General features: G+C 43.4%; 2 protein-coding genes across 2 annotated transcripts in view; both read left to right on the top strand.

The window, feature by feature from the left end:
• The window catches only part of ibtk (inhibitor of Bruton agammaglobulinemia tyrosine kinase), a 44,362-nt gene extending 33,885 nt beyond the window's left edge, over positions 1 to 10,477 (top strand). The window contains exons 13-29 of the mRNA XM_031874497.1: positions 359 to 615; positions 711 to 797; positions 902 to 984; positions 1,223 to 1,260; positions 1,372 to 1,468; positions 1,582 to 1,683; positions 2,519 to 2,636; positions 2,902 to 2,962; positions 3,455 to 3,582; positions 4,132 to 4,244; positions 4,344 to 4,480; positions 4,782 to 4,879; positions 5,054 to 5,152; positions 5,390 to 5,545; positions 6,246 to 6,446; positions 8,742 to 8,874; positions 9,356 to 10,477. Of these exons, the coding sequence (XP_031730357.1) occupies positions 359 to 615; positions 711 to 797; positions 902 to 984; positions 1,223 to 1,260; positions 1,372 to 1,468; positions 1,582 to 1,683; positions 2,519 to 2,636; positions 2,902 to 2,962; positions 3,455 to 3,582; positions 4,132 to 4,244; positions 4,344 to 4,480; positions 4,782 to 4,879; positions 5,054 to 5,152; positions 5,390 to 5,545; positions 6,246 to 6,446; positions 8,742 to 8,874; positions 9,356 to 9,481 (2,034 nt within the window). The 3' untranslated portion in view covers positions 9,482 to 10,477. The remainder of the gene's footprint in view (positions 1 to 358; positions 616 to 710; positions 798 to 901; positions 985 to 1,222; positions 1,261 to 1,371; positions 1,469 to 1,581; positions 1,684 to 2,518; positions 2,637 to 2,901; positions 2,963 to 3,454; positions 3,583 to 4,131; positions 4,245 to 4,343; positions 4,481 to 4,781; positions 4,880 to 5,053; positions 5,153 to 5,389; positions 5,546 to 6,245; positions 6,447 to 8,741; positions 8,875 to 9,355) is intronic.
• A 9,454-nt stretch (positions 10,478 to 19,931) lies between these two features.
• tent5aa (terminal nucleotidyltransferase 5Aa) lies at positions 19,932 to 24,813 on the top strand. Its single transcript, XM_031874409.1, has 2 exons — positions 19,932 to 21,106; positions 21,523 to 24,813. The coding sequence occupies exons 1-2, from the start codon at positions 20,681 to 20,683 to the stop codon at positions 22,300 to 22,302; spliced, it is 1,206 nt and encodes a 401-aa protein (XP_031730269.1). The 5' UTR covers positions 19,932 to 20,680; the 3' UTR covers positions 22,303 to 24,813.
• The last annotated feature ends 3,144 nt before the right edge of the window (positions 24,814 to 27,957 follow it).

Genomic DNA, 27,957 nt, shown 5'->3' with positions numbered 1-27,957 from the left:
TATGTATATATATGTGTATATATATATATGTATATATATGTGTATATGTATATATGTATATATATGTGTATATGTATGTATGTATGTATATATGTGTATATATATGTGTATATGTATGTATGTATGTATGTATGTGTATGTATGTATGTATGTATGTATGTATGTATGTATGTATGTATATATGTATGTATATATGTATGTATGTATGTATATATGTATATATGTATGTATGTATGTATGTACATACGTACATACATACATACATACATACATACACTATTGCTTTAAGTATTTGTGTTAGCCTTGAAGAACTGAGCCTCTGACTCAGCTGCTCCACTGTCTCTGTTGCCGTGGCCAGGACTTTGAACAGGAGAGGCTTATCAGCAGCCTGCAGGACCTGAGCCTGAGAGGCCGCTCGGCCCTCGAGGGGTACCGCTCCCTTCCCCCCGCAGCAAAAGGAGATGGGGACAAGGCCAAGAGCAAGTGCGCCAAGCCTGGCAAGAGGGGGAAAGGAGGTAAAGGGGACAAGGCCGGGGCCAACGAGGGAGGGGCCAACCCAGTGAAAACACTGCAGGGTGTTGCAAAGAAGCTGGGCCTGGGGAGCCTGTCTGCACGGTGAGAGACCGAGAGTTGTGCTCTCAATCCCCCGACGCAAAACCAGATGTGGTGTCATTTCTCCTCATTCATGCTCTCTCTCTGATCCTTCACAGACTGGACGGAGTCAAATATGAAAGTGGAAAGATCAACGTTATAAACAAGAAAACTGGCAACAAGCCCAAGTTCTACCAGAAAAAAGGGTGCGTTTATGAGTGTATACAATATCAGCTGTAGCTATAGATGAGATGGCAAATAATGGGACTTGACTCTCTTGAATCTCTCTCTCTTTCTTCTGTCCGTACAGCTCCTATCTTTGTGATGTTACTCTGAAATCTGAAGAGGGTAAAGAGTTTCCATGTCACAAGAGTGTCCTCTGTGCCAGACTAAGTAAGGTCAAACCCGTCATCAACCAACCAACCAATCGCAGACGTTGTCATTCATTCATACTGGCGGCAAACGTTTATGTCAAACATTAGCACGTGTGTCCTCATGGAACCCCCCAGCAAAGATCTATTTGGGCTCTTCAAATAATAGCCTCCTGTGTGTTGAAGCAACTTTTTAAAGTGTGATGGCCGTTGGATGTTTTGGACTTACAGAAAGTGAAATGTTTTTACTTTTGTTTCAGAATACTTCAATAGTATGCTTGGAAACCCCTGGATTGAGGTACTGCCTTATTCATTAACCAGCGTTTTCACCGGTCGCAATGCTTGCAATTGATTTTTGTGGACGTAACGATATCGCCACGGATAATCATGTTGACTTGCGCCCCCTCAGGCCACCTCCTGCTCTGCACTGGAGATGCCCATCAGCTCAGAGATTCTGCAGGTCATTCTAGAGTACATCTACACGGATGAGTCCCACACCATTAAAGGTGACTTCTCAAGTTTCACGTTGATCCCGCAAATTACGATCTTTTATGGCTTGTTGCCGAATTTGCATGAAATAGTATTGAGAGGACGCATTGTTCTGTCTTTTGCCCGACAGAGTCTTTGAATGTGGAGTTTGTCTGCAACGTGTTGGTTGTGGCCGACCAGCTGCTCATCACACGACTGAAGGAGATGTGCGAGGTCGCCGTCACCGAGAACTGTATGCTGCGCTTGTCTTTTAATCTCATTTCTCATTTCATTCGTCATTTACTTTGCCCTTCAATTCTTTCCTTTTATCTTGAAATAATACTGCATTCATGTCATGAAAATCACAATTTGATGCAGTGTCTCCCACAGGATTGTGTGAGACTGTAGTGGGTTTGACTTCGAACCCTCTAGGGCATCACATTTGGAAGTTTAATCTACAAATGTTATTAAAAGTTAAGAAGTGAGAGCTATAAAGAACATTGCGCTCTTGTTACATTTAGGCTACTCAAGTACTGTACTCAAGTACAAATCTGAGGTAGTTGTACTTTACTATTTCCATTTTATATAACTTTATACTTCTAGTCCTCTACATCTCAGAGGGAGATATTTTACTTTAAACTTCACTTCATTTATCTGACCTTATTAGTTACCAGTTAGGCTACTTCTGCATAACGAGTATACTGTTACGTTTGCTACTTTAATTAAGTGTATTTCGATTCTAAAACATTTTTTTGAAGAAACATTTTGAATGCAGGACTTTTACGTGTAACGGTAGTTTTTTTTTTTTTTTTTTTTTTTTTTTTTTTTTATCTTCAGTAAATCTTTTTTTTTAAATCATAAACACATTGGTTGTATAGATATGAATGGTAATGACGCAGCAAAAAAAGTTCCACTCAAAGCATAGTGAAAGAAGGTTTCGTCGTCATGCATTCTGGGGGTTACTCACGGACTGCTGTCCCTTGTGTTACTCTGTCACTGCAGCACATTTTTTACAAATGGGGAATTAGGGAATCTTCTTCTTTGAAATGATTTCCTGTGAATGCCGCTGCTTGTTTTGCTCCCCTCAGTGACTCTGAAGAATGGCGCAGAGCTGCTGGAGTTTGCCACCATATACAACGCGGAGCAGCTTAAACTCTCCTGTCTCCAGTTCATAGTGGTCAACATGGCCGCCCTGCTGGAGTCAAAGTGAGAATCGCAAGAAATAACCTCAACTGGACTAAAAATGATCTTTTATTATGCGCTTCGGAGCATTTCAGCAAACGCAGTGCTACAAAGTGTTCACTATAACTTCAAAAGTATACATTGGTCTTAAGATTATCTCAAGTATTTATCAGTAAAGTTGTGTACATTTTGATATACTGTGTACAGCAGGATAAATACTTGCCCCCGTAGGACAGAGCTAAACATATCTCTTTCTCGTTTGTCTGTCTGTCTGCTCCTTTTCCCTCAGAGCGCTGGATATTCTTAGTGATGAAGTGCTCGTGGAGCTTTCTGCAGCCTACAGGAGGATGGTGAGTCACCCCTAGAAACATCCCAATATGCACCATCCTTTCCGTTACTTCGATGTTTGCTTATTGTGTGACTTTGATTTCGATTTTTAAAGATAAAATAACAATTAAAATGCATTTCTATGAAACAACTTCTTGGAAGTCATAGATCTGAATCGTACACAGCTCAATCTTTCAGTTTCCAAAGTGAAAGTTCTCAGACTTTAAGAAAACCATCTCACCAGCTTCACTAAAATGTAGTCACAAGCAACTTTTTGTCTTGGAAAAAGGTGATTTGGGGAAAACCTAAAGCAACTGTAATTTAGTTTGTTGTATAACTCACAGCTGGATCCAACCTCTGATACCTTAATACTTATTGGATTTTTTTCTGTGTAATTGCCAATGCAATATGTGCTTTGTTTTGAAATATAGTCAAATATCATGATTGCACCAAGTCAGTCTTGGTTCTCATATCTTAATGTCAATCTGTACATGGTTTGTTTGTTTTCATTTCAGATCCCAGCCATGCAGAGGAGGATTATCACTCCGTATCCTGGCGCCCCGGACCTCGGTGTGTATGAGGATGAGTATTTGGACTCAGCGTTCAGCCCCAAACCAGAAGCAGAACTGGATCACTCCTGCAGGTACACAAACGGAGATGTTCAGTACCTCCATGTAGACTCTCATTGTGTCTGTTTCCTGATTTGGCTGCTGTGCAGAGTTCTGTATTTTCATATTCGCTGTAAAACAAAACTCATCATTTCTTCTTGCCAGAAAATAATAAATTCAGTTTTGATTGTAGACCGAAAGTTGAAGAAGCAGTGTGTAGGATTTACTGAAATCTGGTGGTGAGGTTGCAGATTGCAAACAACTGAATTCCCCTCCACTCACTCCTCCTTTACATGCGTGTGGGAGAACGACAGTGGCCTTCAAGTAATGTAATAAAGCAACATGGCGGTGCAACAGGTGGACTCCATGAAGAGGACCTGCTCCCCGTGTAGAGATTAAAGACCCATACTAAGCTAACGAAAGCTGATTATACACCAAAGAAAACACAATAATGAATATGATATGCCATTTCTGCCAATAAATGGACCCTGAAGGGAAGCAGGAGCTTACCAGGCTGTGTGCAAGTCCTTGCAGATGCCTGCTAATGATTGTACCACATTACACCCCCCCCCCCCCCCCCCCAGGGAAATCCTGTTAAAGAAGGCCAAGATGAAGGCTAAAAAGAAACCACGGCGGCGCTCTGACAGCTCAGGAGGCTACACTCTCTCTGGTATCATTCACAGTCCCCCTGCTGCAGGTATGCTCAAACATCAGCGCCTTTATAAACTGTCAGGCTGTTGTGGGGTAATACAGTATGTACTCATTCCACTAACACACACTCTCTCTGTCCTCTCAGCGGTCTCCCCGTGTCTGGTAAAGTCAGTCAGGGCGAACTCAACAGAGTCTCTGCTCACATCTGACTCAGAGGGCAGCTACGTGGGGGTGGGCAGTCCCAGAGACATCCAGTCCCCCGTCTTCCATGACAGACCCGAGGTTAACGTCTGACCACCGCTACAATCACATATACAACAGATGATTCGTTATTTGGGGGAATTTTTTTTATAGCTCTGTGCACGTCCAAGTACTACTCTGCTTGTAATTGTGCTGCCTTCTATGGGTCGTTTAAAAGTACTACACAAAGTCATACTTAACCATTTGCTATTGTTTTCACCACATTGGATAATTAAAGGAATGTGACTACAAGGAATTGAATGATGGATGTAATGCTCAAAAAAGACAGATGAGAGATAAAATTGTTGTTTATCATCTGACTGAAAACCATCTCTCCCTGCAGATGATAAAGACTCCACCCAGCACCCCGACCTCCCTGAGGGAGCCCCTCCCAGCTCCCCCCAACTCTGCTCCACGAACCATCCCCCAGGTCCTTCCCTGGTAAGATGCACTTAATGATCCTAAATTTAAAAAACTTCTGTTTTACAGTCGTGTTTGGTTTTTCCTCTCCTCCTCCTTGAACTATATACTGTAGATAGAACACTGAAAAGCAGGTTTGAAATCTGAGCTGCATGTTCTAGGTACTATGTGTGACTGTGTTATTACAATCTGCAGTCCTGCTCGTCCCGCCCCAGTCCTGGATCTGAGGACCATCATGGACATGGAGGCCAACTCTCTGCAGACCCTCGGAGCAACTCCTAAAAGCCCTGGAAGGTGCGCGACGTCCACTTTATTTTTACTCTTATTTACAAACAAATAATTTAGACTGTCTCGTTAATCGGAGGCAGTGATGGCAAAAGTACAGTTGAACTGTTGCTTTATTTATAAAATGTGATGCAGTTCGTCCTATTGCCCCGTCTGAAGGACAGCACTACTGCCACATTAGTGAACCTTATTTGTTTAATGTTATTCACTTCAGCTAACAGCACACATTTTTCCTCCTGCCTGCAGTGTCAGCACCAGCATCAAGCACTCCCCTGTTCCCACCAAACTGTCCCAGAAGCAGAGGAAGATGTTGGCCATGGCCAACAAGGAGGCCAGTGTGGAGTCCACCGCATCCAAACTAACCCCCGCAGTCACCCCGTCAAAAAGCAGTGTGAAGGCCTGGTGAGTGAGCCCAATTATGAAGATCACTACTGTCCACTACACACAGCTGTCAAGAAATAACTTCCTGGTTCCTGTTTATGAGTTCACAGCTCGTCGCCAATGTGTCAGTTAGTTTTAAAGCTGCAAGGCTGGAAAGTATTTTTGTACAGACTTTGTGTTTGTTGTAAATAACAAACCCCAAGAGAATTATCACCCAACTACAGTTCCCCTCAACTTTAGCATCTTTCAGCGAGTTGTTTGCGGTTTACAGGCGACAATAAACTTTAATAAACTTAAATGAAGCTTTGCATGTACAAGTTGTCATTGCTGTTAAGGGTGGAAGAATCTGCACATCCATTCTAGAGCGTTATAGCTCATGGCCCCCTCTGCTGGCCACGAAATAATGGTACCCGTTGACAGTAGATCCTCCTCCCTCGCCTGCTTCACATTTAAGAGTGCCACAGCTTTGTAGGGATTTACACAATATATTATGGTTGGAGAAGCAAGCTTGTCGGTCGGTGCAATCCCCCGGACCGGCAGGTCTAAATCTGGGTGAGGAAAGTGAAAAGTAAGGCATGCCCCTCCCTCATTACCACCACTGAAGTGCCCTTGAGCCCAACTGCTCCAGTGCAAAAAAAAAAATAAACTTTTTACTTTTATCATGAATCCATGTGTCATACATGCTCTTTCTTTCTCTGTGTCGTTTTGCTTCAACCTGCAGGGCAACAGCAGTCCAGTCCCCGCCCTCCTCGTGCTCATTCCGAGCGCTGCTGGAGGAGGAGGAGAACCACTTGATCAGAGCGGGACAAACGGGAGCCCAGAGGGGCCCAGGTGCCCAGGTGTCCCCTGTCACCGCCACCTCTGCAGCCAGGAGGGTCACGTTCAAATGCGCCGACAGCAGCGAGCCAGAGCGACCCACTGGGTGAGCATCTGTAACACACACACACACACACACACACATGGGAAAAAAGTTGCTGCCAAAACAATGTTGACTGTTGTGTACTGCTGTTTTCCACTTGGTGGCACTGTTGAGGTGTTCTCATAAAACTGCAGCTCTCTCACACACACTATAAGCTACAGGAAACCATATTAACAGTCATTCCCCAGTATTCCAATACAAACTTACCGCAACACAATACCTAATCCAAGCCTTAGTTAAAATACTTATTATAACTTATTACAAACGTATTATAACCGTCCTAATTATTTTCTCATCTCATCAGTTAGATGCAATTTGGAGATTAGAAACAGTTCTGACACAGTCATTTTTTAATCTCAAAGTCAAAGGGGAAGTAATGATGAGTGTTTATCTAAGACTGTCTCCAGGGGAAGACAGGTAGCGTGTCTTGACTGGACAGCTTGACTGACAGGAGCCCCTCTAGTTGAGAGGCGGGACGCTCTGGTCTGAGTGAGGTGAACAGCTCTTAATGACCTGGTGCAGCTGGGTTGACCTGCCCGCCGACACCGAGTCATCCTGACCTTTGCAACATCCCCTTGACAGCTGGACAAACACAGTGCGCACACACACTCAGTGTGAGCTCCAGTCTGTAAATATGCATTTCTAGTTAAATTTCATACAATTGTCCATGAAGACAGATTACTTTTTATTTCTAAAGTGTGTGTGTGTGTGTGTGTGTGTGTGAGAGAGTGAGAGACGGAAAACAAAATGAAACTGTGGAAGTGTTTGGCCATCTTCAGTCATTTCAGGTCTTATAAGTGAACTTGGTCTCGCTCGCTTTTTTTTTGTAAGTGCGCCACTCTTTTATCTGACATCATGCTTCCTCTTCTGTATCGTTACAGCATGAAGCGTGGCTAATCTTCAGAGCAGACTTCTAGATACTAAACAGCTGTGTGAGTCACTGGTGAAGCTGGTGATGTTAATCAGTGTTGATAAGGGCAGCCCTCATGTCACAACGGATCATACAGAACAGGGAGCAGGTTTCAGGTTCCTCTTGGTATTTGGATGAGCCTAGAGACTCAAGGGTTCAAGAGAGTTCAAGGCTCAGGAAGCGGCAGCGACCTCGTATATTCTCATGTCTTCCCTCTTTTCCCATATCCCAAGTCAGTATTAATAGAGATGCCTTTTTAATCTTGTCAGACTGTCTTTTTTTTCTCTCTCTCTCCTATGTCTTATGAATATTTCCAGAGGTCTCTCTTGGCCAGATTAACAGACTTTCCGTATAGCTTTAACATGCATCATAGTGAGTGATTTGGAATGTTTTTGGCCACATTTATAACAAACTGTTAATGCAGCGTGTCTCCAAGCCTCGCATAGCAGCTACCAAATATGAAGTCACTTGAAGCGCACACAAATCAGATTGCAGGAAGCTCATGTCGTCTATGTGACATGTCATATTTTACATGTCGTGTTGAATAGATGTTCAGGATCCCTGTGGAAAAAGGCAAGACAGCTTGTCAACCGTCAGTCGAAAAATATGAATATTCAGAGAGGAAATAATGTTAATGTTACTTGATGCTTTGGCAATATTGTCCTTGTCTAAGAAGAATATATTTTAGCTAAGCATTTAGAGCAAGCATTAAGATTTTGTATTCTGTTTTGTGTATAATATTTTTTGGGGGGTAAACCAGGACCAGCAATTATCACATTTTCTGAACCTAATTTTCTGGTAATGAAGGAATGTCTGTTTTTCACATCGGATTAAGATTTGACTGAAATTGACAATTTGCTCGCGATTGCTTGAGATTGGCTGAGCCATGTTATATAACTATCATGTGTTTTCCTTTTAATGTGTCACCCTTCTGTAGAGTGCTGTCACAAAACATGATTTGGGTTGTTTACAGCCCAAAAACATCTGATTTAATGTGATAAAGACATGAAATAATCAGTAGGCGGTACGTACTGTGTTTATGTATCGTACCGCAGCTGCAAGGTGCTGGAAAAGCTTAAACGTGCTTGAATTTGACTTTGGTAAAAAAAGGTATAATGACCCTGTGAATGCTAACGTTGCTCTGTATCTGCTGGATGTAGGAGGCTTGTGAAAGCCAGGGAAACGGGCGGCCGCTCACACACAGTAAGCTTGTCGGTAGCGGTTGACTCGACCTTTGTCCGTGCACTCAGACTCTTGTTGCTTGCCCTATCACAGCAGCAGGCACTGATACCCATTTTTTTTTCTCTCTCTCTCTCTCTCTCTCTCTCTCTCTCTCTCTCTCTCTCTCTCTCTCTCTCTGTGTGTGTCACCCGTCTCCCCCCCCTCAGGCCCTGGGTGCTGGGAGCAGTGGGCAGCCCTCCCCTGTCCTCCCTGGTGACCTTTGCCTCCATCGTGGAGGAGGAGAAGGAGCAGGAAGCCGCACTGATCCGCAGCCGGGAGAAGCCGCTGGCGCTCATCCAGGTAGCACGTCTTGTCTGTGCGCGTTAGCGCTCGCACACTCGCCCACACATGCAGGAGGCACTCCTGCCATGACTGAACGTATCAGCGTGTGTGTGTGTGGAATCCAAGTGGGAAAACCTAGTGGTGGTGCTTCAGGGTGGTATGGCCGCAGTCGGCATGACTCTCCTTTCTATCCCTATCTGGCAGTTATGTATCTAATGAAGACCACGCTCCGTACAGTGCTGGTTAGCAGTGAGCTGCTTCCAGTTTGCTCTCTGAACAGCCGTCCCTGCTCTTCTCCAGACGCCGCCAGGCTTCTGTCAGCGCCTTCTCAAAACACTTTTCCCCCCCTTATGGCTTTCTGGTTACCATTATGTAAAACACCCTCATTATCATTAAGCGCTCTGTGTCAGCGTTTTCTCCTTCACCCTCAAATGTACTGTGGTTTTATTGCCCACAATATCTCCTTTTCATGTCCTTTTTTTTGTTTTTGTTCTTTTAGATTGAAGAGCGGGCAATCCAAGACCTTTTGTTCCATTATAAAGCGCACGACAACCCCGATGAGCTGATAGTGGTGGAGAGGTCTTCCAGAGGTCCTATGGCAGCCCCGACCTGGAACAAACACTAATGTGTAACAGCACAGCCGCTACATAACAACAAAAAGAGAACGTCCTCTGCAGTTGTCCGTCTGTATTTTTTTGACAGCGTCCCCGAAACATCCTCCGATCCGTCAGTCCGTGGTGAGATGCGCCTCAGACTCCAGCCCAGTGTGGGAGGGGTCTGATGCAAGTGTATGCTCGTCTCTGCAGTGTTACTTCAAGTTTTTATTTTGATTGCTGCTCCGCGTTATGTATAAGAGAGAGAGAGTGTGAATGTTTTTCATAACAATGTGGTCCCCGACGAGACGTTTTGGGCCTGGGATTACTCGTGCATGTTTGTCCTTTTCTTTTCTTTCGCTGGGTCTTTACTTGGCAAAACAATAAGTCTAAAGTAAACTACTTTTCCAAAAAACAGTTGTGAAGTTAAAGTTGCCAAAGAAATGGAGGTGTTCTGTTCGAGCCACAAAATGGGTCACGTCTAAATCTGTGGAAGCTCTCAATGTGATCAACAAAGTGCCAATTAACAACTGTGGCAAAGCTTCATTTGTAGTTAAGAGTTAACGTGAGCTGTTTACCAAGGCAGTATGTTTAGTCTCCTGTCATGGTCCTTTTTTCTTCTCCTTGTTTTGACTGATTGATTCAGCTTTGCAGTGACATGGTAATCCTGCTGGACTAAATGTGTATGTTTTTCATATTTGATATTTGATGCTGTTATAGTTTAATGGCGATTGTCTAAAAAAGAAAACCGGCTTTCTAGCCTTTGAAGTTATCACCAGTGTGTTTTGAGAAGGTGGTGTGCCTTTTATCAAATAAGGAATTCCGTTACAGCAGCTAAAACACCATTCATCTCTTCATTATTTAGTCGTTTAACTCTCCAGCGGTTCTCCTGGAGCCAATGTCAGCTTGGTAGGTACCTTCCGATCTGGACCGTGTCATCTCGTCTTCAGATGCCATTTTTGTGTGTGTGAGACTTCAGGATGTGATGAGAAAATGGCATGTAATAAAATAACTCACCTGTGCAATGATCCCGTCTCTTGTCTCAATTTTCAGCTTAGATTGCAGCAAACAGAATGAAAGAGAGAGATTCCATTTTCTCCATTATTTCCTTGTCTTTTAATATAGCAGAAACTTGATCCTTTACTGGAAAAATGTGACTCCGTGCATCTGATAAAGAGTTAATCTGCCCGTCTCCTGACACTTTAGCTGCCCTGCATGAGCAAAGGACCATTATCGAGTCTCAGCCCGTGATTAACTGCGATGACCCTGATCTGAACAGCGAGTGTGGTGATTTAGGGGTTTTATTGGCTGTAATTGCAGGTAGAGCATCGCATCGGAAGTCAGGGAGAGACCGCTCGTTTGGGGGAATATCAAGTACACATTAGGATCTATTAGTCGCTGCGGAGATGACACATGAGTCAAAGCCTTAGAGGAAAAAGTCTCACTCCGCAATGAGCCGGGCTGACACCAGAAGCCTGGAAACAGGTGGAATCTTTCAGAAGGACTGCTCATCCTGAGCGTCTGTGCTCTGAATAGAAATGTAATGTTTATCAGGTAGTGAAGTGCCGCCCTGAAGCAGCCTAGCTAATGCATTTGAACATGTGCCCTCGCTCTATAAGGGCCTTTAGTATCCTGGTTTTATCTAATTCACAATATGTTGTTTATAAGGAACACAATGTGAGGAACTTGGTCATTAATATCCCTGTATACATGATTCCTGATCATCTTGGACAGTTTTGTATTCATACTGGAGCAGAAGCTGGATGTTTCAACCATTAAACTCAATCCATTACTTTTAGCTAACTATTTAAGCTAAATATAAATTTTTTTGTAAGCCATTTATCCATTCTTTGTAGCTATGTCTTTTAAACCAGCTTTTTAGTTACTTTTAGCTATCTTAAACAGTTTGTCCTTTACTTAGCTATAAGCATTTAGCCATGACTTCTAGTTATAACGGGAGCGTATCTATGTTCCCAGGTCAATATAATGTTAACATCATTTCAACTTTTCAAAAGCTTTTATGTTGTCAGGGACTCATTCTCCCCATGTCCTCTATGTTCCCTTTGAACATTTCTCACACAAGCAAATGGAGCAGGGGAACATCTTTCTGCAGGTTCTCATAGATGTGGATGTAAAGGAAGGATAGAACCACTTAGCCGTCACTTTGAGCTATTTTATAGCAAACTATTTCAAACATTTATCAATTTCTAAATAATCATTTAGTCATTGGGATACTTTTAGCTATTTCAACATTTTGTCTTTTAAAAAATACATGTATTATCCATTTAGCTACAGCCATTTACTTTAGCTGCTTTAACCACTTTTTTTTTACCTCAAAGATGTAGTATCCATTTAGCCAAAACTTTTAGCTATTTCAACTTTTTATCAATCACTTTTTGCTAAAAACTATTACTTCAAGCTATATGTCAGCTTATAGTATTAACCTTTTAGCTTTGTACTTCAACTCTCTGCTCGTCAGTTGTCCTGCACTCTTTATTGCTACCCGTCTTCTTCAGGTGTTAGCTGACTCAGTATGAGGATTTAAAAGTTATTTTATCTTTCTAAAATCTGTTGACCTACTCCACAATCTTACCATAGACCCCTGGCTAGTAATCACTGATGTGGACGTCCTGCAGAAAGCCCTACTTGAGGCAAACTGCTCCCATGTGCTGGTGGAGTAGGAGATGCTCTGGCCAACCAGCCTTCCTGCCAGGCAGATGGGAAAGTCATATGGGCGTCCTCCAGATGCTGAGGATAACTTCAGGATTAATTTGCTCATGGAGAAAAAGGTAAGTTTTAGACACTTGATGGAATACCGCCTACATTCCCTACTTTCTCTTATGGGATAGTGCCGGTTAAAGCAAAATAATCACAATGGCAATGTCATCTGATAGGGAGGGCCTCATGGTTATAAATGACTCTTAAATAGTTCTCCAACTTCGTTTACGCTCAGTATACAAGTTAAGTTTGCCTGGGAACTACAGAAATTAAATATCAATGGTATTATAATTATAAATATGTTTTAAATTGAAAAGGTATACAGCCTAGCTGTGTAACCGATCCCCCCTCCCCGTGCTCTTGAAGCGCTGGAAGACGGCTTGTTCAATAACCTCTGACCTAGGTAACGAACGCACCCCCCAAAATATACACGCGAGACTGTCTTAGCCTGCTTAGGGAGGTGAAAACCAGGATAACTTAATACCACTAGCCACTGTCGTATCACTTATTTCAGGCTAAAAACGTTGGCCTCCCTGACTGCCGGATATCAACGGATTTAGGTGTGTGTGTGCAATAGGTGTGGGAGGACTGGAAGTACTCCGGGGTGAACCCGCTCTAAGGGGCCACCGCTGGAGGAGGAACCCCGTGTGGTTGGGAACCTCGCTCGTTATTAAGGGCAGCTTCAGGACCCTGGTCCTAAAAACCCTAATTTAGATACCCATCTAATAGTTTCCAAATACACCTCAGCTGATGTCTAAACATTAAAACTGCAACATCACATATGATACATTAGCAGAGCTTCAAAAATCAATCTGAGCCAACCAAGTTAGTAAATCACATCAATGATGAACAACACCACCTTAACCTTAGCTTGTAACAGGAATGTCATTCAGATCACATGTCTAGTAAATGTACTACTGTCAGCTTATCCCAGGGGAAGAGCACCCTTACCTTGAGGAGACTACGAGGGCCCCACCAGAGATGAGCAACACCGGACTTTGGTTGGAATGCACAAAATACAAACCAGTTTTATTTGGTTTTTACAAAAAGTTTAGAAAAGGTTACAAAAATGAATAATACAAAATGAAATAATAGATCATACAAGACGTCAAATGTACCAAGTTCTCAAAAAAGCCTAAAAGCCCCAAAGAGAGCGTTCAGAAGACCTAAGCCCCAAAAGCCACTTGCATAAAATACAAATAACACCTTGAGATAGGGTTTTCTCTTTTTCTAGAGGCCACAGAAACCATGTACCCTGTATGCCAATTAGGTGTTAACTTATAATGCACCTTGAAGACTTCTCTGTATAAGAGTCAGCCAGATACTCAAACCACAAGACGCTGCCGTAACTCTATGTGGGGCCTGGCCTCTCGCTCCTCAGACAGAGAGGTGTTAGATAGTATCAAAGTTCATCTGCAGTATGCAGCAAAACTACAGTTTCCCCTTTTTTGCACATGTTTGTTTAATCCCTAATTTCCAATAAATCTATTAATCAAATGGTGTATCAATTATTTCAATAGCAAATACGGAGATAGGTTCTTGGGGTGTAGTGTGTCTCGGACATTCATGGTGGGTACCTCAACAAAATATTACAGATACATTTTGTTTTAGAGCTCATCTATAAAAAAACATGGACGTGGCGGTGCAGAGGTGGAACAGTAGCTCATTCAGGAGCCTGATGGCAGGTCCTCCGTCATACCTTGAGCGTCACATAAGAGTTATTCATACTCTTCTTTGGCTTGAATGCTGACCTGTGGCTCAGTTAGAGAGAGGCAACGGTTCGACTAGCCCTTTCAATCCTATTTAGTGGACATGGAGCCAGTTAGCCCTGGATTACCTGTCCTCTCCACAGCCGTCACTCTGCCGGCAGCTTTAAAAAGACCATTGGTGCCCCAGAGACTGTTTTACTCTGAGAGTGTGACCGGAGCGTGATAGCGCTCCTGCTGTCTTGGCTGACGTTCAGCTGGCTTCCTCTTGGTTTCCTCTTGCTGTCAGTTTTTACAGACTCCGAGCCACGTGTCTCCCGGCAAACAGCATGGTCTTGTGACTTTGTCCAACCTTCGTCGCAAAGCATATGCCAAACCAGTGGATGTGATGGCAGTTGTTGTGAATGTGTGGGAATTTGAGGGATTTGAGGTTTTTTTTTTGCAAAGGATTTTTCTGCCATCATGGTCATACTGGTCTGCATTTATTTTTGTAAAACTTTTGCACTTTTGAGCACACACACACACACACACACACACTCACACCCACACATCCGCATTTTAATTGGTATTTCATGCAAAATATATTTGCGCACATGGTAGATTGGGGTTCATGGAACATTTATTTCTCTCTGGCATTGCAGCACCAGGCCTGTATACTGACTGTTACAGTAGGCCAGACACCAGTAAAGTTTATTTTAAACAAATAAAAAATCCATTGATTTAACCATGCAATAGCCTCATTAAGGCTAAATAACAGGCTACTGACAGCGCCGCATGTCCATGGTTCCAAAACAAAAACTAAGCAATAGTCCTGTGTTTATCGGTCAATCATTTTATTGTTTTTCCTATTTTTCTATAGATACATAAAGCTTAAACAGAGCAGGGCGAAAATACAACTGGGGGGGGGGGCTAAGCCTCCTTCAGACCCCTTGTTGCGCCAGGCCTGAGCTACAGCCAACAGCCAGCTAGCTTAACTTAGCATAAAGATGTGAAAACAGGAAGAAAACAACGTGGCTCTGTCCGTAGGTAACACAATCCACCTTCCAGTACCTCTAAATCTAATTAGCGCACATGTTATTATATATTGTATGTTTAATCTTTGCAAAAATCGATTTGTATTTTGGTTTGTCTTTGATTTTTGGTTTTACGAAGCATTGTTGCTTCAAGAAGTTCCTGTGCCTGGTCAAGAAATAGTCCCACACATAATCGGCCATGAAATCTGAATTGTTAATTGGAGAAGGGTCTGGCTCCAGACAAAAAAAACAACCTCTGGCTTGTTTGTATTTCTTTGAACCAATCACAGTCGTCTTAGGCGCGCTCTAAGCACAGGATGCAGTGACGGTGCCCATGTAAAATAGATCCGCAGATAGCGAAAGGGGAGGAGATTGCCGCATGAGACAGGCGGCCAATGGCAAACTTATACCCACAGTCTACATCCGGTGAGTCAGACTGCCATTGGACAGAGCCAGGCTAACTGCTTCTTGTGTTTCGAGTTTTTATGCTCGGTTAAACTGTTTCAAACTATTCCTCCACCGAATAAGGATAAGCAATATATGTTTGTCCCAAGACCTCAACCACCCTCCTGTCTTTTGTTTCATGCTTCCGTATCGAACGACTGCAAATGGACGCAGGGTGCAACTGCTAAGCTCGACGTTACAGTGACAGATCATAAAACCCCATTGAGTTAAAGGTGTTCCAGCATGCTTTTTTTCATGGTGGTTTGGACATCCAGGTGGGGGAGAGGCTGTCCTACCATTAAGGGCGAATCCACTGAACGCGAGTTAGCCAGCGACAGCACATTCAGTGCCAGGATCACAGCGTGTGTGTGTGTGTGTCTGTAGCATCTATTAGTCTGTCAAGTGCTTGAGTGCGGCAGCATTCAGCTCCTTTACTGGCCCTGGAGCTGCAAGCTGTGACATCCCAACGACCCATAATAAGACAGATTAGAAGAGATGGGGCTCTTTATTTCCCTGTGAAACTGGACCCCCCTCTGTAACATTCAGCATTAATGTGCCAGGATCATTTGAAAACAAGCTCACCACGCACGCCAGCTCTTTGGGATCAAAAGAGCTGAAATGAGGGGATCTTCTGTCACCAAGTGATGGCTGCTGCTTCTTCTCTCCCCAGACCCAGCATAACCCCCGCGCTACTTCTCCTTGACGGAGGAGCGATTCTCCAGCTTTTTTTGTGCGTCAGAAGCAGTTTGACTGAAAAGGAATGGAAATCCCATTTCTTCCCCGGTGCCTTTGATCCACAACCAAAACTAACTCTGCCGTCAGCAGTGGGAATTTCTCTCTGACAGACAAACTAATGGGACCCTCCTGGGAATCCAGTTGCCTCTGTGAAAAGTGGGTGAGGAGACACAGAAGTGGGTGGCCTTGACTGGATCTTTTGTTTTCTAGTCATGTACATCGCTCACGTTTCCTCAAGCAACACTGGCTCAGAGACTCCTCGCCCACACGTGGTGACCTCTGTCACGCTGCATAGCTTCAGTCAAGTGTTTCAGATGGAATGTGACACCCTGTTATTCCACCGTCTTTACTTCTCTCGGCCACACCAGCAGCAGGAAAAGGATTTCCCTTTCTGTTGACAGTATTAAAATCAGATGTCTAATGTTTCTAAGGCCTTCAAAGCCCTTCCTTTCATCACAACTCTGCACACGACACGGGCCAACAGAGTTATTTTGCACCTTCGCATGCATTGATTCATCAGTCATCGCTGCTCACTGGCCCGTCTTCTCCACTTTGGCACAACTAACAAGCGTCTCTGTTCTCTCCTCCTCCTCCTCCTCTGCTGATTGAGAGGTTGATAGAAGAAGGCCGGGCTTTCCCTGGATTTCTCCGAAGGAACTTGGACCGCAACATCTATTCTGGCTGATACTATAAACGAAACAGAATTCCACACAATTCATTTCTTAAAAATGGTTGCAATTGGAAAATAGGCGAAACATCAAATTGCTCCGGTGGTGATGTTTTTAACAGGCTTCCCTTATCGCAGGTCCATCACAGAAGATAATCCACATGACCTAGGGTTCTACCAATACTCCCTCAAGTTTTTGCTTGAATCAATAGTTTCATTTTTACAATTAGATCAATGATATTATTATTTATATTAAATTTGTCAAAATGTTGCAGGAATTCAAAGTTTCCTCCAAAATGTTATTCTTGTAAAGGAGGAAACGGCACTTCGACATCACTAAAATCCTCCACAGAACCTTTTACAGCAGAGAGAACTCTGGATTATGGAGCCCCAAAGTCGTCAATATTAAATTAATAAATACAACAAGAGTATATAGATAACCCAAAGAATTAACAGAGTAAAAAATATAATTAGTAATTATTATTTTTCATTCTTATCTTTTCAAAACAAAGTAATTTTTCCTTTCGCAATGTCCCTTTTCATAACGATGGAGTTGTCATTGACCCCTCAGCCAATCACATGCGCCCTCATCCTCCCAACAGGCTAACCAACTTACTAGCTCCCGTTAGCTACAACGACCCCAGAGAAAGATTTTGTAGTTTTTCTTTTCACAAAGTTGTGCGTCTGTATGTCAAACAACGTGAGAATGAAAATGCCGTGGTAACTCTGAATGAGGTCCGTGTATGTCTCCGCAGCATGTGCAGCCTTGTTAGGCTAAACAAAAGGGTTTGGTATTCTATTTTAATGGTGCATTGTGTCTATTTACAGCAGCGGCCTCGTGTTGGTTCATTCAGAGTTACCTCAGCAGCGGTGTCGTCGCTCTAGCTGACAGGCGCTAACGTTAACTGGCTAAACTTTGGTTTCAGTAGGTGAGTCTGCTAAGAAAGCCTGAAGGAGCATGTGATTGGCTAAAAGGTAAGGGGGCGGGCACAGGTGACAACTCCACTGTCCTGAAAAGTGATATGAAAAGATACTTAAAAAAAAATTTCATATTATTTATAATTTCCAGTACACATATAATTGTATTCATTCATGTAATTATTTACCTCATTGTGTCTTTTGTTATACTGAACACTTTAGGACTCCATACTTATGACATTAGGCCGAAGAATTGTAAAGATTTGCAAGTAAAACTGATCTCCGACCTTAAAAATGTATTAATGTGAATGCAGTGTTGAATTGAGAGAACCCCTGACCTGAAGGAAAAAGCTCAAAGGTTGCTAGGATGTAGATAAATCCAACTCATGCAGTCACATAAATGTCACTGGACTGTCCAGTAAAGGGTTCATAGACCCCAGAGACAAACACTGTCCCTGTTAAAGGTTGCTTTATGAGTTATAGAAGAAGTAAACAGCGCTCTGTTTCTCTGTCTGGAAATGTTTTTTTTTACTTTCCAAATTTTAAGTTGCTGAAGGTTTTGACTAAATACATACAAACTGATGTAGATTAAAGGGACAGTCACTAGAGGGGTTAAGTGTATTGTTTTTTAATTCTTGCTTAGATTTAATTTTCTGACAAAATAATCTAATTAATGTCTTTAAATAACCACCAACCGATGAATCATCCATAGTGAGTAATGAGGTGCCAGGTAGTATTTACACAAATCAAACTCATCAGCAGGGCTCTGTTTTGGACCTGTACTGTATGCATATACCTGCTGGTAGTCTCTGACAGCGGCTTTGATTTAGCTTTGCACCGAGGACGGCGAACCATCTCTCCACACCTGGGAAACACATCGATGAGGCTGCTCTCTGTCCATTGAAGCTGACTAATAGTTCCATGTACATTTCCAGATGTGGGATTCAATTTCAGAGACCTGTGATCAACCTGTCTGACACGCGCCAAAGCAAAGTATGAAAACAAAACAAAAGTTAAATTTGACAAAAGAACGGAAGTTTCATTCTTTTACAACTATTACTCCATGTAACAGAAACATTTTTTTTTAGCTCTTAATTGGTAATTCTGGTGATTTAGGAGCTCCTTTTACTGCTGTATTCACTGTAACAACTGCACAATTGAATGAACTTGAATAAAAGTGCATGTGTGTGTCCCCTCCTAGGGTGTGACACTGTGCAGAGGCAGAGCTCCTGTGTGGGCCTTGGAGTTAAGATAGAATAAATGGGATAATCAGGGTTTACAGATCTGGGTGGCTAGTGACGCAGGGCTTTATGTTGCCTAATGGAGAACCAGAGAACCTGTCCCTGCAACTTCCTGGGCCCTGGGGCTCGCCTCTGCTTTCATCTGACCCCTGACACCCCCCCCCCCCCCCCCACACACACACACACACATGCTAGGAATATGAATTTCTGAATATAGGAAAAACTGAGTGGATACAGAAGAGCCAGAATACAACAGCCTCTAAAGGGACATCATACAGCTCTACCTGGATTGTCAAAGACCCTTAGAGACACATTAAGCCTCTTGATGTGTATTTTAAGGTGGGAGTAGCACACTGTGTGCTTTAACAGTTCAGATGAGTGATTGTCTATATACGTCGATATAAGCCGAGGGCAACGGTCAGGGAGAGGCTGCAGACCACTAACCCGGAGGTGTTAGTGGTCTGGGGGTAACAGGCTTACGGGATTACAGGGGAAATATTTCCTGTCTGTTTACAACAGACATAAGTCCCATTTCCTTCTTGGCTTGTTGAGTTGGTGCAAGTTCAATGTATATATTACAGCACTCCCATGTGACTCTTCACTAGTCCTGTTTCAGGTTACTTTGTGTCAAAACCTAAACCAGCCCACAGAGGGCGACATGGCAACACCAAGCAACCTTTATATATAGATCAGCAACAGTTGAATCTTACAAAGATTAAAACAGAAAAAGAAAAACCTTTATATTTATTTATTTCACTTAATAAAAAAAGCTTTATTTAACGAACTTAACGAACACAGGTGCACCCATTATCATTTTGAGCAGAACATATTCAATGGAGTGATATTTTGTTAATGAAAATGAGCACTTCAAGGACTTCAGATTAAAAGCGGTATCAGAATCCGATGAAAGGAGCTGGTTCATAAAGTCTCGCAGTGTGATCGTGTTGAGCAGCAGGGCTGACTGTCAGAACGGGGGCGGGGTGAAGCACAGCTGACATCCTCAACCTACAGAGCGGACTGTTGCAGAAGGGCGCAGCATGTCAACTGGGCAGGTAACGGTTAACTCCTCCACAAGTGGGGAAAATATGTCGAACTAAACAGAGTTGGGGGGTGAGAAAGCCGGATTTCCTGAGCACATTCAAACTGCATCAACGGGATTATTGCTTGGCGACAAAGAGGAGAAAATTAAAAAACATGTTGGAGCCGTGCGTAAAAAATCCGCAAGATTCCTGAGAGGGGTTGATCGTTAAGAGGGTGGATTGGGCCAAAGTGCGACTTGAGGAGACGCTTATTCATGCAAATTCATAAAATCATAGGCGTGCCTTTGGGCGATGGAGTCACGGCCGGAAAAGCAAACCCCCTCCTGGATCACCAGCGACCTTCAAAGACTGTGATGCGCAGCGCTCGGACGCATTGACTGTGACACCGGGGCAAATGTTTTAAAAGCACTGAGGGGAGAGAAGAGAAAGTTAGGTCTCGTTTTCCACACGCTTCTTGACTGGCTGCACTTCTTCCTCAACACAACAGCTCGACTGCTGCGCAACTGGATCTCCAACCACAGGCTTATTGCTGTCACTATTTGACTTGGGTCTTCAATATTTTTTTACTCTATTTCTTTATGTTCGCTGTCAATTTGGACGACTTCAGATCGTAAGAATCCTCATGCATAGGAAGCTTCAGTTACCTAGAATTAGTGCGTAAAGACGCGATCACTTCATTTGTTCTTATATTTTAAGAACACTACGCATTTTTTTTTCTTTTTTCTTTACATCGCTGAGGACTTTTCACCATGTCAGAGGACGACAGTAGCTCCACCGCCAGCTCTATGTCTGACCCTGAAGGCAGCAACGTCAGCGTCCTGAACTGGGAGCAAGTGCAGCGGCTGGACGCCATCCTGACGGAGACCATCCCGATCCACGGCCGCGGGAACTTCCCCACCCTGGAGATGCAGCCGAGGCAGATCGTCAAAGTGGTGCGCAGGCGGATGGAGGAGAAACAGATCCACGTCCGGGACGTTCGGTTAAACGGCTCAGCAGCCAGCCACATTCTGCATGGGGATAGCGGACTGGGCTATAAGGACCTCGACCTCATATTCTGCGCAGATATGAAAGGGGAAAGGGATTTCCAGACTGTGAAGGACATAGTTTTGGACTGCCTCCTGGATTTCTTACCCGACTGTGTGAATAAAGAGAAAATAAGCCCGTTAACATTAAAGGTACAGTCACTCGGACAACTTTTCTTTCTCCATTGCTTCAATTATTTACCTCTAGATATGTGATAAGAACTAATTACATTTGTGCCAATTCGGCTTAACGACCATTACGCGCAGCTTAATGTACAATTAGATTAGTTTAGTGATAGTAAAATGTTTGTTTTACGTAGTTAAGAGGATTGAGTTAAACCAATTTGGAAGAGATCCTGAGCTCAGCCACCTAGATCCCATATCCAAGTGCATTCAATATGTGGGTCAATAGCGTGAATAACACAAGGTTTATGACACAAAGACATGCAGCTATTACTTATATATAAAGATAACTGGTTATTAAATATAGAACCCAGCTGCACAATGCAAAATAAATAATCATATTTTTTCAATATTATTAATATTTATGCTCTTTCTCTGCCCCATAGGAAGCCTATGTGCAGAAGATGGTGAAGGTGTGTAATGACTCAGACCGCTGGAGTCTCATCTCCCTCTCCAACAACCGCGGAAAGAATGTGGAGCTCAAGTTTGTGGACTCCCTCCGGCGGCAGTTTGAGTTCAGCGTGGACTCCTTTCAGATCAAGCTGGACTCCCTGCTGCTGTTCTACGAGTGCTCAGAGAACCCGATGGCCGAGACCTTCCACCCCACCATCATGGGCGAGAGTGTGTACGGGGACTTCAGTGAGGCCCTGGACCACCTGCGTCACAAGTTCATCTGCACCCGGAACCCGGAGGAGATCCGGGGTGGGGGCCTGCTGAAGTACTGTCACCTGCTGGTGAGGGGCTTCCGGGCCGCATCCGAGTCCAAGATGAAGTCCCTGCAGCGCTACATGTGCTCACGCTTCTTCATTGACTTCTCTGACATCGGCGAGCAACAGCGCAAGCTGGAGTCCTATCTTCAGAACCACTTTGTGGGCCTGGAGGACCGCAAGTACGACTACCTGATGACCCTCCATGGAGTGGTCAACGAGAGCACGGTGTGCCTGATGGGACACGAGAGGCGGCAGACCTTGGGGCTCATAGCCATGCTGGCGGTGCGCGTTCTCGCCGAGCAGAACGTCATCCCCAACGTGGCTAACGTTACATGTTACTATCAACCCGCCCCTTATGTGGCAGATGGGAACTTCAGTAACTACTACATAGCACAGGTTCAGCCGATGTTCGCTTGCCAGCAGCCTGCATACTCCACCTGGCTGCCCTGCAACTGAGTCAGCCCCGAGGAAAGGTGGAGGGACAGAATCTGATTTGTTTAAACAAGAGCCTGCGGCGTGGTTGCCTCCTCATTCCTGCCCAGTGTTTGACAGCTGACAGAAAGAAAAGGAGTCCTCTTTTTAATGTTTTGCCTCAAAGCCTGTTTTTAGCTTTCACTTCGAGTACATATTTCGATGTGAATATCTCACATTTTCTCGAAAAGGCTTACTGATCCCGCCCAGGCCAGCCAGGTTTGGAAAAGACTAATTTGCGGTAGCTTGGAAATAAAAGGCTCAATGCAACAGCAGAACTGTCATCGAAACTGTGCGAGACGGATTGAAGTCTGTCAATAACTAATTAGCCAGCACGTTCCGACAGCAGACCAAATGGCTGCATCAGTGCCCTGAAGTTGACAGCAACACACACGCACACGCACACGCTCACACACTCACACACTCAAGGTGAAATCAGAGGTGTGTGCACGAGGGCTCCAAAACGAGCACCCCTAGACTCTGCTTCACATCAGCTTAACTGAAGTGGGATGCTGTGAAACTAGTTTGGATGACAAACTGGCATCTCCGCCTTGCATTTGGATATCATTATGGTTGTTTACAGACCAAAGATTTTTGCTTTCGATTGTTTCTAACATTAAAACCCTATTTTGATGGGGAGAAAAAAAAAGAAAAAAATTAATCTGTGTCTATTTGTACATGTCGAGATTTATGTGTTTGTATCAAGTGCCTATGAAAGAATGAGCAGGCCATATGATTTTTCTTTTGTGAATTCGCTCCACTGTGTTTGTAGCCAGGCACACCAGACAATAGTACCCCAGAGGCTTGTGAATGTACACGTGAACTCATGCAGCAAGTGTTTGTTTATGCTCGGATGAAAAAAGATCACCATGTGTTACTGTGGACCTCGCAGTTAAGTAGCAGTCAAATGTGCACGCCGCTCTTGATTGGAAAGAGATTCTCATTTTTCACGTGCGGTATTTGGAAATGCAAAAATGTTGTCTCCTCAGAGTGAGAACCCAGAAGTGTTGCAAATTAAAACAGGTATTGCATAATGTGTGAAGAGAAAGGATGACCAGCATTGCCAGATTATCGTTGATAAAGGAAACTCACACACACAATTTCCTGTATATTTTGTACAGAGGTGCTTCTCCTGTTTCTCATCAAAACATGTTCACAAGAAGTAGATAAGAGACAGAGAGAGAGAGAGAGAGAGAGAGAGAGATGCATTCAGAGAGCTGGTGTCTGTTCCCTATGCTTCCTCCTACAAGAAGAAGGGTATTTGCGGAGACACCTCAGACGATGAGACACTATTTGCTGTAGCACCCTGGCAGGGAATTCCTCAGCTGCTGCTGAAGAGCTTGAATTTAGCTGGGGTTGCGTCTGCAAACGCTCCATTCAGGGTTCAGAAGAATGTTGTGCTAAACAATTCGCTGACAGCCGCTGACAGCCCTGAAGTTTGACGGGGGTGATGCTGTGTTAATATAGAAGACGGGGAGATGGACAGCAGAGGGAGAGAAAGGATAATGTAGTGGTTAGAAGGCGGCGAGGGAGTGAGTGTGTCGGTCTGGAGAGATGGGTGCAGCTGGTGATGGGGTTTATCTCCAGGGCTACCATGCTTTACTGTACAAACTGTCGTGTTCAGGTCATAACTACGACTTAACGGAGTGCTGCAGCTCTCCTCTGTTTTTTTCTTCTTCAGGGAGACCAAAACATTCTGTTATCAGCATTTTGCTCTCTGTTTTAATCATGTGATTGTTGTTTAAAAAAAAAAGAGTGGAAACTGAAGAAAAGTGCAGACTTTAAGTTGCAAGCTTTGTTTCATTTGCTTTAATGATGCTCATTCATGTCTTTTTTTTTGAATGCGTCAATCAACACCATTTTAAAGAACTGTGTACATAAATGATTACATGCTTCGGCTTTCCTAACTCACTTATTCCTTGCAATCTATACTGCAGCCTTACCGGATGGCAGATTGAAAAACAAAACGAGCATAAAACGGTACAGAAGACCAGCATCAACTCAATACTGCGCTGAAAAAAAAAAAAAAAAACTGTCTTTCTCCTCCTCTGACTCGCCTGATTCTGATGATCCAGAACTGCTGTGTTCAGTTGTTACATCCACATCGATGGATTGTGCAGGCAATGTATTGTCCTACTCAGTGAAGTCCGAAACAGCTGACTAGCTCACTAGCTCCAGTCTGCCTGTCAGTTAGAGATTGTGGGTTACTGCATTGTCTTGTATTGCGTTGTCTCGAATACCTGTTTCTGTTCATGCAGTCTTTTATGAATCACACTTTGAAAAGAGATGGAAAAAGATCTTTGTCTTGTATGTATATTTTTTATGATTGCTATTTTTTTTTTTATAAGTGTACCACTGCCGGTGTTGCAGTGCTTTTGAATCTGTGATCGGGCTTCAAAGGATATGTTCTCAATAGCTTTTTTGCTATGTCATGTTACGTGTCCAATGGGTCAAAAAGGTTTAAGATGTTTTCATCAATAAAATATCTGAAAACCAGATGTGTCTTGTCTCTCGTTATTCATTTCTTTGAGTCCAAATCAAGTCCACTGCGCTGCTTTTCTCCAGAAAGAAAGTTACTTCCAAACATGAGAAGATGCTTATTAATAAACTTCAGGCTTCTTTTGTTCAATGACAGTGAGAGAGCGTCTCTTTTCACTGACGTTAGCCATTCAGTGGCTTTCAGAGCAGTTCTCTGTCCACTCACTCAAATCCCTGCCGGGCCCAACAGGCCCAGCCAGAAACCCGTCCAGAAACTGGCCCACTGCTGCCAGAAAGAGCTGTTGTTGAATGCGAGGGGGATTTGCATCCACCCACAAAAAAAAGACACTTCAACGCTTTTGTAGAGTGAATATCTTTGCCTGCTCATCAAATTCTCTTCTGTTCACGGCCCCGCCCCCGTACTCGGACAGCAATGCAGTGACGATCGGGGGCAAAGGCACTGCAGAGACCAGAGTCCGGCTGTCTCATGGTTGTCAGGCTGAAACAAAACTCGACCACAACAGAGCTGACTGTCACACAGGTCCCGTGACAAACTGTCCTAGGGACATGGGATATGGAGAGGAGGACGCAGAATGAGTAAGAGGTGTATGACACAGTGCCATTTATAGCAGACATGATTAGGATCTTATCGCTTTCACTTAAGCGCATTTACAGCTCATTCATCTGAGCCATTAAGGGAATGACTGACAAGTTGAGGCTGAACATAAAATGCACATACAGCCATATATGCAAAGGTGTGTTGTGTATGTTTGATTGCTTGGGCTAATGGCATCTTCAATGCTCTATTATTAAGAACAGGATCACAATTGTTCAAGTCTGACATAAAACAATACTAGCATGCCCATATGTACATTGAAAGAGTAGGAATTTTGACATTGACTATGACTCTGGAGGCTGGCCACTTGATCTAACTAATGCAGGCTGCTGAAGCCCCATTTAACCTTCAGCTGAACTTTGATGGGACTTTGATGAACAAGGATTGGGTATTTTGTCCCCTACCACTTACATTGGAACCACATTCGTAAGGGGACTTTGAATGGCCAGTATGGGAAGCAAGAACAGCTGCAGCAACCATAAACACTTTCAATGTACATTATGGACATGCGAGTGAGTATTGAGACAGACTTGAAAATATGTGAACCAATCCTTAAAAGTCTGCACATGATGGCCACTAATGCAGGATGTCCTGTTTTTGGACGACTGCCTGAGCCGTGCTCCCACTTTAGCATTTAAGTTGGATATTGCTTCTGTGATATCATAAAATTGTGTTGAATGAGTGGCCTACTTTCTTCATCAACTCTTATCTTCCATATAGCAGCGATATAAACTACATTTAGCAGCATTAGTATCACACTATACAGGTGCTGGTCATATAATTAGAATATCATCAAAAAGTTGATTTATTTCACTAATTCCATTCAAAAAGTGAAACTTGTCTCTTATATTCATTCATTACACACAGACTGTTATATTTCAAATGTTTATTTCTTTTAATTTTGATGATTATAACTGACAACTAAGGAAAATCCCAAATTCAGTATCTCAGAAAATTAGAATATTACTTAAGACCAATACAAAGAAAGGATTTTTAGAAATCTTGGCCAACTGAAAAGTATGAACATGAAAAGTATGAGCATGTACAGCACTCAATACTTAGTTGGGGCTCCTTTTGCCTGAATTACTGCAGCAATGCGGCGTGGCATGGAGTCGATCAGTCTGTGGCACTGCTCAGGTGTTATGAGAGCCCAGGTTGCTCTGATAGTGGCCTTCAGCTCTTCTGCATTGTTGGGTCTGGCATTTCGCATCATCCTCTTCACAATACCCCATAGATTTTCTATGGGGCTAAGGTCAGGCGAGTTTGCTGGCCAATTAAGAAAAGGGATACCATGGTCCTTAAACCAGGTACTGGTTGCTTTGGCACTGTGTGCAGGTGCCAAGTCCTGTTGGAAAATGAAATCTGCATCTCCATAAAGTTGGTCAGCAGCAGGAAGCATGAAGTGCTCTAAAACTTCCTGGTATACGGCTGCGTTGACCTTGGACCTCAGAAAACACAGTGGACCAACACCAGCAGATGACATGGCACCCCAAACCATCACTGACTGTGGAAACTTTACACTGGACCTCAAGCAACGTGGATTGTGTGTCTCTCCTCTCTTCCTCCAGACTCTGGGACCCTGATTTCCAAAGGAAATGCAAAATTTACTTTCATCAGAGAACATAACTTTGGACCACTCAGCAGCAGTCCAGTTCTTTTTGTCTTTAGCCCAGGCGAGACGCTTCTGACGCCGTCTGTTGTTCAAGAGTGGCTTGACACAAGGAATGCGACAGCTGAAACCCATGTCTTGCATACGTCTGTGCGTAGTGGTTCTTGAAGCACTGACTCCAGCTGCAGTCCACTCTTTCTGAATCTCCCCCACATTTTTGAATCGGTTTTGTTTCACAATCCTCTCCAGGGTGCGGTTATCCCTATTGCTTGTACACTTTTTTCTACCACATCTTTTCCTTCCCTTCGCCTCTCTATTAATGTGCTTGGACACAGAGCTCTGTGAACAGCCAGCCTCTTTTGCAATGACCTTTTGTGTCTCGCCCTCCTTGTGCAAGGTGTCAATGGTCGTCTTTTGGACAACTGTCAAGTCAGCAGTCTTCCCCATGATTGTGTAGCCTACAGAACTAGACTGAGAGACCATTTAAAGGCCTTTGCAGGTGTTTTGAGTTAATTAGCTGATTAGAGTGTGGCACCAGGTGTCTTCAATATTGAACCTTTTCACAATATTCTAATTTTCTGAGATACTGAATTTGGGATTTTCCTTAGTTGTCAGTTATAATCATCAAAATTAAAAGAAATAAACATTTGAAATATATCAGTCTGTGTGTAATGAATGAATATAATAGACAAGTTTCACTTTTTGAATGGAATTAGTGAAATAAATCAACTTTTTGATGATATTCTAATTATATGACCAGCACCTGTATAGCTTCCAGCCATCCGTGGCCGCACATGGTGGATCTTACATGGACTCGTGTTCAGTTCTCTCAGGGTTGGAAGTAACAAAGTTACTGTTGTTACTGTGACAAAGTCATTTTTTTTGTGTGCTTGTGTGTTTTTCTGTGTTCTTCTTTAGAGGCTATTAAAGGGGTACT

This window comes from Anarrhichthys ocellatus, unplaced genomic scaffold, assembly GCF_004355925.1.
Source record: "Anarrhichthys ocellatus isolate YVR2014 unplaced genomic scaffold, GSC_Weel_1.0 scaffold81, whole genome shotgun sequence".
NCBI lineage: Eukaryota > Metazoa > Chordata > Actinopteri > Perciformes > Anarhichadidae > Anarrhichthys > Anarrhichthys ocellatus.
Note: the sequence above shows the minus strand (reverse complement) of the source record. Positions and strands in the feature narration are given on the sequence as shown.

Coding starts and splice junctions, on each gene's coding strand:
- tent5aa (XM_031874409.1), top strand. CDS start 20,681: ATGTCAGAGGACGACAGTAGCTCCACCGCCAGCTCTATGTCTGACCCT. Junction 21,107..21,522: donor TAAGCCCGTTAACATTAAAG/GTACAGTCACTC, acceptor TCTGCCCCATAG/GAAGCCTATGTGCAGAAGAT.